Here is a 10,386-nt window from a genome sequence, read left to right as displayed (position 1 = left end):
CACATTATTATTAGAGAAGCACCTCTCTGTATTTTTGGCACATGTGTGACAGTCGTCTGCACTACACCTCCCTGGAGTAGTGCGCTCTCCTCCTGTGGATTGCCACTCCTATACTGAACAACAGCGCCACTGCCAGGAGACCGACAGCCACTGCAAGAGCTGTTATGACACCTGTGGGAGACAACAATCCTGTTTAGGCGAATGTGAATATGGAACATTTGGAAGATTTCCAAAAAACATGATATTTTTAAATCAGACAGTTTGTGCTGAAAATCCGCTTGGCTGGTCCCTAAAGTAAATACAGGAATAAACATATTGCAGTGATGCATTAACAAGGCCAAACATATTTGTTGAAATAGAAGTCATGAGAATATATCAAATTTCACTTCTTCACCTGTCCTTGACAATCTGGTCCTGAACCCACACTCAGCCTCCCAGTCCTCTGCCACCACGTCCCGCACCAGCTCAGTGAACGTGGACAAAGGGCAGGGGTTCAACCTGTTGCATCCTGCCACAGGGTTGGGGTAAGGGTCGCGCCAGGAGTCATTGCGGTAATACAGCTCCAGAGAATAGGAACTGGGGGAAAACACAGTGAGATGACACACACTTGTGTTAAGTGTTATAATAATAATAATAATAATAATACATTTTATGTGTATAACGCTTTAAAAAGGTGCTCAAAGGCACTTTGCATACTAAAAACAGAAACAATAAAATCAATAACAATACAAACAAGGCAGAGAGATGATATTATAACAGTAAGAAACAAAACAAAAATATTCATAACTAGCATCACAGGATAAAAGCAGATTTAAATAGGCGAGTATTAATTGCAGTTTTGAAAGTGGCGAGTGACGGAGAATGTCTGAGGTGCTGGGGGAGAGAGTTCCAGAGGGAGGGGGAAGCGATGGAGAAGGCCCTGTCCCCCCAGGTCCGATGCTTGGACAGAGTAGGGGGGGTAAGGAGGTTGGCGTCGGTGGATCTGAGGGTGTGAGTGTGTCGGTGCAGGAGGTCCGAAAGGTATGAAGGGGCTATGGTTGTGAGGGGCTTTGTATGTAATGAGGAGAATCTTTAACTATTCTTTGCTGTATGGGGAGCAGTGGAGGTTTTGAAGGACTGGGGTGATGTGATCTCTGGTGCGGGAGTGGGAAAGCAGATGGGCAGCTGAGTTTTGGATGCATTGTAGTTTGTTGATGATTTTGGTGGATGTGCCGTACAGGATGCCGTTGCAGTAGTCCAGTCGAGAGGTGATGAAGGCGTGGACGAGGAGGAGAGGGTTTGATCAAAAAGGATACTACGGTTACGAATATGTGTTGAAGCAGGAACACTGGTGCCATCGATGCAGATGGAGAAGTTGTGGTGGAATTTGTTTAGTGGTTTGGGACTGATGATGAGGATTTTAGATTTGTCGCTGTTGATTTTGAGAAAGTTGGCTTGCATCCAGGTCTTTATATCTGTGAGGCAGTTGGTGATGGTGGTGGGGGTGATGGATTTGGTGGAGATGTAGAGCTGGGTGTCGTCAGCATAGCAGTGGAAATGAAGACCATGGTGGCGTATGATGTTACCAAGCATGTAGAGGATGAAGACGAGGGGACCGAGTACCAAACCTTGGGGGACACCTTGAGAGACTGGAGTTGAATGTATTGATGCTAATGAGCTGTTGGTGGTCGGAGAGGTATGATTGGAACCAGGAGAGGGCTGTGCCAGTGATATGGAGGGAGGACTCAAGAAGGGAGAGGAGGTTGGTTTCAAAGGTTGCATTGAGGTCAAGTAGGAGGTTATGTAAATGATGTTTGTTTCATGTGCTAATTTGGCTATTGCAGTCCTGGATGGCTCCCATATTTCTATCGAATTGAAAAGCAAAAACAGTAATGTACCTAAATGGTTTGGTGCGGCTAAACAGTTGAATGCGATTGCTCAAAATATGGCTGGAACATCTGACCTAGATAGTGAAATTAAATATGCAAAGGGCAGGCAGGGCGTCATTACCCATCATACTCCTGGTAGAACTCAAAGAGTTGACAGGCAGCATAAGGAGGAAGAAGGCCGTTGTACACGTCCAGAGCCGCCTGGAGGGTGATGAGGGTAGAGTCATGCTGGAACGAGAAACATCAAGGGAGGGAGGAGATACATTATGTGAAACAGCGGTTTGCACGATAGATTAGGAATGTGTGTTTGTGCCCAAACGTTGAACTTACAGCTGAGTACATAATGAATTTGAGAGTGCTCCCTTGCTCTACAGCCCTGGAGAAATTCCTCAGAATGGCATTCAGCAGCACCCCTGGTGAATTAACATAAGTGTCAACAGTGCAAATACATTTTCCCACCAACACACTCGTTTTGACCTTACAGAGCATCATGTCTTAGCGCTGTGAACATCTTTGTCCCATTAGCTCATATGTGCTAATGTGCTTTTGGGGAGGCCCGGCCCAGCACTGTCTGAGGCATAAACAAAGCCTCTGCCAGCAGTCACATTAGATACACTGAGATTTGTTTTTTTACTCTGATAACATCGCTCTATGTGAATTGCCTCTAATGGGAATCCTCACCTCCCGAGAGCCTGGCCTTCTCTTTGCGCTTGTGACTGAGAATGCTGTACATGACCTCAAATGATGCAATTCTCTTCAGGGTGTCCAGAACATCTTGGGTGGCCCAGCGTGGGAGAGTCAAGTTATGGATCCGCTGCACAAGAAAATAACATTCACTACCATACATCCCGCTAATAATCACATTACACAACACATGAATCCCAAACAAAAGGGTTTTAAATGGCCGTGTTTCATCGTTTCTATCATCCAAGGCTATTTTTAGAGCCGGTCTGAAGATAACAGATGCTCATTTTGCAAGTGTGAATGAGCGTATTCAGCCTAGAATCCACCCATCTCATAACGCTTTAATTATCATTTCAATATGTTGTCCTATTCATGTCTTACTGTATGTATAAAAATGATTTCCCCACGCTCCAGCCCCCTCTCCATCTCTCTGAAGTGTTGAAGAAAACTGATCCCTTCTCTTTCCCCTCTTTCTGTTTGACTCTCACTGCTGGTGTTTTGATGAGTAATTGAAGCATTTGTAAACTGCGGAACACAGAGAGTATAATTGTGTTTGTGTGTGTCTATGTGTGAAATATCAAGGATACCTGACAGGTAAGAGTGTCGTAGACCCTCCATATTTTTTTGCCAACCAGTTTGGAGACGGGGTAGCCAGTGCGGTTGGAAAGTCCGTCCACAAAGTACTGCAATGTGCAGAAAAGGTGAGAACATTACATTCAACCAGTGGTGGAAGAAATATTCAGATCCTTTACTCATGTAAAAGTATCAAAACAATTCATTACAAATACTCGATGACAAGCAGTCAAAATCACACATTATAACATTTTACTGTTGAAGTTGACCCAAGATGGAGCTAGTTTTAACTGCTTTTTATACAGTTTGGTAGTTTAATCCAGTTGTTCCCAACCTGCGGGTCGGGGCCTTCAAAGGGTAACAACATTAATCTGCCGGTTACGAGGGGGATCAATGATATTAGATTTTTGTTATGCATATTATGGACTTCAAGTTTTGCTTTTCTGTAAATGATATGACACATCTTTAAGTCATTGTAATCAAAAGCTGTGAGAAGTTTTAGAGGGGAACATCTGACATGGGGCTCAAATTAGACGATACTTCTTTGGAAGGGGTCATGAAATCAAAAAGGCAGACACCCACTCATCTTTAACACTACATTGTATTGTATACACTTATCATGTGATTTTGTGATGTAAAATCTTAATAGTAACCAGCTGTAAAATATAGAAAAAAAAATCCTCATCTAAACTCAATTAATTTGCAAATGGCAATTATCCTTACGGATCACCTCTGATCCAAAGAGCACATGCTGACCGAGATAGTGTACTAAAATGTACAGTATTCCCCCCTGAAATGTTGTGAGGTGAAGTACCATAAAATGAAAATACTCAAGTTAAGTACAAGTATCTTGAAATTGTAATCACAACCCTCAACTCATGTTTGAAGAAAAACGATTAAATTACCATTTGTATGAGTGTTTCTGCAGATGCACTGTAAATAACTACAGAATTGCAGACGTTAGTTGGTTAATTGAATGGATTTGTATTCTGTATTGATTCAGTGTTGCTCACTTCAACCTTCGGTCAGACAACACAGTGAAAAATGGCACCATTTTGGTTACTGCATCCAACTTGCAGGTAGTGTGCCTCCAGCAGAGGGTGTGAAAATTCAATGCAGGAGGCCCTGTGCTGATCTCAAACACCACCTTAATAGGAAGCACATGGGACTCTGTTTAATTAAACCCTTTCATTGTAATTCTTAATCTAATTCAATCCAAGCGTTAATTAGCGTCTCTGAGAATGTGAGAGAGATTGCACTGTGCAGCTTTTTCGAGGCACTGGAGTCACCGTGCCTGAGAAAATCACTGAGAGGACATGATGTCTGCAGCATAACTGTCACGTCCACTGGAGGTGCCGATAACGTTGGCACCCGCAACTGTGAACTATATATGTCACTTTCTTACACAAATGTGCATTTCACAGCGTTTGTTCATTTACAAATCAAGGCACGGATAAGCAGAAAAGAAGCATCTGAGGTGAGGTAAAGTATTATTCACAGCCGTTTTAATTCTATGATTCTGATGATCAAAAAAACAACAGACTAGCAAACAAGCTTTTAGTGGTTAACACATGAATCATGGAAAAGCGATGTTTACTACAAACCGAGCTGTGAGTAGGACGTTCACGTCATAGAACAGATACTGAGGATGAGTTACAGTACAGTGTATTTCGATGACTGTCTTCTTCTGTGGTTTGTCTTACCTGGTGAGCCCTGAGGAACCTCTGGTAGTGCTCGCTCTCAAAGGTCTCCGTCATCAGAGCTCTGAACCTTGGACAGTCTTTGCCTGGAGACTTTAACAGCTTGAGAAGTCGAAAACAACAGCACAACATCAGTTGAAATAATGCACATTCACTGCAGGTACTGCAGTCTTCTGGGCACAATTATATGTTCATTTCACACTTTAAAACAGTTGAATATTTCAGCAGGGCAGGTTCACAGCTGAGGCGAATGCAGACAGCAACACAGAGCGACAGAGAGCGACTCAGATTAAGTTGTACAAGTTTCTATTTAGAGTGTGGCTGCCATGTGAAAGGAAGTATTGATGTGGCTCAGCAGCCCACCTTGTCCTGGGCCCTGGGGACGGTGTGCACTGGAATAGGCCTCCACAGTAACTGGGGCACGATGGGAGGCGGGCGTCTGGTTGGGGGGAACATCCCAGCGAGGCATGCCTGGGTACTCATCAGAGTGTGGTCGTAGTCAGTGCTCCTCACATAGAACTGTTGGAAACATGGAGGGAACATGTCATTAAAATGATTCGATATGTTGGTACTAGGCCTGACATTGATTCCAACCGTGTTCTTCTAAATGGGAAAATCCGGCTGACATTTTGTAGAATGTGAAAATGCACTTGGAAACTCTAAAGGATTGCATTCGGGAAGTGGAGCTCCACATACATCTGTTTCTATATTTATTCAATAAAGATGCAAAAATAATTGTACCCAGCAAAGCAGCAGTGTATCACAAGTTAACTGTAAGTCAACTGAGGTATTCCCTTAACATGAGGAGAAGGGGAGTCAAAGGAGATGCAAAAGGGATGAGAGAAGGAGGGGGGGAAAAAGATCCATCCTACTGTGATCTCTTCTGACAACAGCCTTCGCACATCTATATCTCTCTGTCACCCCGTGTCAGGTTTTTGCACACAGTAAATCACGCTGATAAGGTTGGATGTCCCTGTGATGCCAAGAATGCTTCTTTTTTTTTTTTACCCCCTTTTTGTCAAATTAAAACAGACATGGCAGCGCGGGGAAAGGTACAGTGCAAGTTGACGGAGACTTGGGCGACAAATCGCCAATGACAGGTACTGAGAAGAGCTGTTCTTTTTGTGATAATTGCGTGTTATTTAAGAGATGGAGAAGAGAGGACTGAACGCAAGGATGGGGGGGGGGGGGGGTAAGAGAGAGAAAAACAGAAGACGGCGAGTGTAAAGAAAACAGAGACAGAAATGTAATCTTAATAATGACAGTATGCTGAACATGCAGCCCAACATGTGTGTTGCCAACTGTCGTGTACATGGTGCCCCACGTGTTACAGCACATAAAGGCCATGGCAGTGATATCACCAACATGAGTCATGCTCATTAGCTCAGTGTGTGTTGTAAGAGCTGGTACAGGGGGTGGCTTGCACATGATTTCAGATGTTGGGCCGAGGGCACGCGCAACAACAGCATTAGGTGACACTGAAGCACACAGGCTCAGGGTACGTCAGAAAAAACTAAAATGACACACACACACACACACACATACATGTCTCCATACACAAATACACCTACCTCTTTGTTGTTGTAGTCCTCACTGAGAAAGTTGCCATAACGCCTCCTTAGAAACCTGCCCAGCTCAAACTGTTGTTTCATGCCCAGCTGAAAGGAAAATTGCCAGCAATGTTAATCTTTGTCGAATCTGACCTTTCGCTACAGATTTGGCTGATTTAAGATCAAATTCAACTTATTTACATAAATTAACACATTTCACCCATTATACAGGGCCTCCAGGCCAGAACAAAGTCACAGTAGGAAGGACTTTAATTATAAGTCTGCAACAAGCATTTCTTTCATTTTTAAGACTTGACTGATTTTGTGTCGTACAGATCATAAGTGAAACATACTGTGACACCAAAGCTAATGTGTGCCTTTGGTGTATTTACTCTGTAAGTGACTTTCTTGTCAAATTATGTATGAAGAGTCATTTGCATTTTGAACTATGGACGTGTATGGTTAGCGTGTCACTGGCTCCAGTATAGTGGCCCTGAGGTGCAAAACACAAAACTATTAAAAAAATGATAGTAATTTTTTTTAAATAGTTTTTGGTTTTATTGTTATGTTTTTGGTTTTGCTGCTGTGTTTCTAAGTAATCCTGAAAATTTGATGGATTGATGGATTTTATACACTATATACATCTAAAAGCTCTTCATATTTGGTTGTTTGTTGGCCAAATCCTGCTTGACAAAATGTTAACGGTGACACACACACACACACACACACACACACACACACAGAGTAACACCCAGTACCTCAGTCAGCTGTCCGAAGCCTTGACCCCACACTTTCTCCCCATGAGGATCACTGGGATACGACTCAATAGGCGATCGATCGCCGTGTCGGAACACCTTAAAAGTCATAACAGATAATGTCACATGGATTCAGACGCCACGCTGCTGTGCCAGCCATTTCACTGTGTACTTAAGGAAAAAATCAACCCTGAGACAGAAGTCAGGAATAGAAACCTGTGATCTTGGACAGTTCAGCCTGGATTTGAGACACAGAAGAGTCATTTTGATGACACAAATGCTGGAGCTGCTCCGTTTGTATCATTAACCTGAAGACTCACTTTCTGGGCAGTGACATGACACACATGTTGATTAAACTGGATTATGGATACATCTGAGTCACTCTTGGTGGCACCACTGTGACGTGAACAGCATTAACAATTTGGATGTAAAAACCACAAAGTCAAGTCAGCAAAGCTGTGGTTTGCTTTTGGAGATAAATGTTATGTTCAACGACTCATTGTCGTTTTGATGCAAAACACCTTCCTAAGATTGGACATGAACTGAACTAACCTAAACTAAACTTGACACAAATTAAAAGGATCATTTTAATAATAATAATAATAATAATATAGACCATTAAAACACATTTAAACAAGAAAATGTAAAACAAATTACACATTTACATTAAAAAATTAAAATGACAAAGATAATAAACAGATTAATGAGACAATTAACAATACAATTTAACAACTACACCACATGTAGTGAACCTAATCCTTACTTTGGCTTTAGTAACTAATAATAAATAATAAATAATAAATAGTAGCTGTCAAGCTCCAGTATGTCTGTTGTGTGTGTGTGTGTGTGTGTGTGTGTGTGTGTATATATATGAATGACAAACACACTGGTGTAATATGGTCATCATAGGAAAAAACATTTGTGATTTTCCCCGAAATCCTTCAATTGTTCATTGAGCTGTGCTGTAAAAGAAAGATATGCAAAGAAGTTTGTGAACGAAGCAGCAGTGTCTGGGTGAGATACGCCTCACGCTGTTGAGTTTAGGCTAAAAATAATCCTTCCTCAAAAGAAATGTGTAAATATAATAATGTTTCACTGAGCAGAAAATACAGTGTAATCAGAGACAAAGTGCAGTCGTATGTGATCTAGGAAAAGAAAATGTGTGGCTTGATGACGTCAAAATGTTGTAAGACAGCTTAATGTGAAATGTCATCGTTGTTAATCATGCACACAGAGAGGGAAAATGAAACTGGACACACTCACAGCTACGACAAACTTCAGCATCCGGCACTCAGTCGAGCAGACGCAACAGAGGAGGAGTAAACAGCCCAAACCTTTCTGGAACTTCCACATCTTTTTCACTGGTCGATCTCTACCTCCTTCCCAGAGTTCCCCTGCTTACAGGAGCGAGAAAAAAAACGTCTTGAAAGTTTCAGTGTAAAAGTTACAAGTTACATGTTAGTCAGGCAATTGTTGTGTAAAATGTGTGTTTTTAGACCAGTCATATAACATATAAAATATGTATGTTTGCTCCTCTTTTTCCCACATGCTACAACGCTGTAGTAGTATTTATGTCAACTCAATTTGAACAGTCTTTAAGATGGATGGACAGCAGAGTTCATGTCCAACAAAATGCCTTGTCAAAAGAGATTTAACCGATCATATAAATGAACACACGCACTTACCTCAGCACTGTTGTTCACACATTTTGCTGTTTCAATCAAACAAGTTATAGACAGAGGAGGACTGCTGTGCATCCCAAATCTCCAGTCATACCCGGTTGACATTAAGTGCATGTTCCAGTAAAAGAAGGAGTGCTTTTATAGCCCTCCTACCTGACCTCGTCTCTCCTTCTCTCTCTCTCTCTCTCTCTCTCTCTCTCTCTCTCTCTCTCTCTCTCTCTCTCTCTCTCCCCAAGGATTTCTGATCCCAATCTACTTCATCATCGACTGAAGTCCAAATCACTGTCTCTGCCAATTCCCCGCTGACAACCCCCCCTCGGCAGACATATTTGAGTCATCTTTTGAACTTAAGGATACATATTTGGCTCTTCAATGTGGATAGCTCCACTTTTAAAGCCCCGTATTCTTAAGGACACTTTGGCTTTAGAGCAACAATATGACAAAGAAATGGGTTAAGTTAAGACGTGCCCACCTGGCTTCTTAAATTGTACTTCTGGAGCATAAGCACACACATACACACTTCCACACTGGCCCTGGGCCACAAACACTCATTATAACTTGCTATGTCATCCGCCGTGGGTTTGGCCCCAAAATTACAAGGCCTGGAGTGTTTTCCCTGACTCGACACACATGTAAGTATCTGTTAGTATCAAAGCAGCTTTATGGGATACAATGGGATTAGTGAGTGTGAAGATTTAGAGCTATAGAGCGTAGACATCTTATTTGATAAGTGTAAGATAGGATCTATTGTACTAAGTGATACACAGTGCAATATTCACAGGGGTAACATGGATGTTTGAAGCATTAAATTAAGACTAAAATGACATTGATTTGAAGTAAAAGAGCACACATGGTCTCACACATGCAAGTATTCACTTTTACTAAAGTTAAAGTAACAATATCAGAATGTAAATCCAAATTGTATAATTACAATTACAGTTTTTCTTATTGTCAACAAATCCCCTTTTGCCAGATATAGCTTATTCCTCTGTGCCGTCGTCATCCAAAAACTATTAAATACACATGATTAAACCAAACCACTGGACTGCGTGATGTGTTTCTTTATCACAACAAACATGAGCATTGTACTTGTTTTGAGTCATTACCACACACGTGTCCTCTTGTGTTTGGTTAATATCTGGTAAAATGCCCAGCTGTTTTAGGAAATCATTCAGCCTTTTAAAAAAATACCCGTTTTTAAAGATTTACATCTTTGCTCGGAACTTATGGACATGGGGCAGACAGTCAAAATGTTTGGTCTTTTTTTGGAATTTGTTTACAATAACAAAAATAAAGAACATCACTATAGTGTACAGTATGAATAAATGTAGCATATTAAGTAGCATAGAGTGTAAATAATCATGTAAAGTACAAGTACGTCAAAGTAAAGTACTTTGGGAGATCTTAACTTTCCACCACAGTGCAGATCTCTCTCGGCCCATCTGTTTGCATAGTAATGCTCTCACTGTCTATAGCACACACACACGCACACACACACACACACACACACAACACGCACGTGTGGTACTGTAGCTGCTACAGTTGGCTTTATAAAACCATACGCGTGTACAAAT

At 41.6% G+C, this 10,386-nt stretch overlaps 1 protein-coding gene across 1 annotated transcript; it reads right to left on the bottom strand.

Annotated features, from left to right (window-relative positions):
* Positions 1–27: 27 nt before the first annotated feature.
* Positions 28–8,483, bottom strand: LOC142951717 (testicular acid phosphatase homolog). The gene is made up of 11 exons (XM_076093449.1): positions 8,394–8,483; positions 7,134–7,229; positions 6,397–6,483; positions 5,189–5,344; positions 4,829–4,927; positions 3,140–3,235; positions 2,550–2,682; positions 2,199–2,281; positions 1,990–2,096; positions 395–576; positions 28–171 (listed from the first exon to the last, which is right to left on the bottom strand). Exons 1-11 carry the CDS (start codon positions 8,481–8,483, stop codon positions 62–64), a joined length of 1,239 nt encoding a protein of 412 aa, XP_075949564.1. The 3' UTR covers positions 28–61.
* Between the last annotated feature and the right edge of the window lie 1,903 nt (positions 8,484–10,386).

The sequence above is a fragment of the Anarhichas minor genome, unplaced genomic scaffold (genome assembly GCF_050575085.1).
Source record: "Anarhichas minor isolate MPS153535 unplaced genomic scaffold, ASM5057508v1 ptg000017l, whole genome shotgun sequence".
Taxonomy (NCBI): Eukaryota; Metazoa; Chordata; class Actinopteri; order Perciformes; family Anarhichadidae; genus Anarhichas; species Anarhichas minor.
This window is presented reverse-complemented; position numbering and strand designations above follow the sequence as displayed.

Coding starts and splice junctions, on each gene's coding strand:
- LOC142951717 (XM_076093449.1), bottom strand. CDS start 8,483: ATGTGGAAGTTCCAGAAAGGTTTGGGCTGTTTACTCCTCCTCTGTTGC. Junction 7,230..8,393: donor TGCTGAAGTTTGTCGTAGCT/GTGAGTGTGTCC, acceptor ATGACTTTTAAG/GTGTTCCGACACGGCGATCG. Junction 3,236..4,828: donor GGTTCCTCAGGGCTCACCAG/GTAAGACAAACC, acceptor TGCACATTGCAG/TACTTTGTGGACGGACTTTC.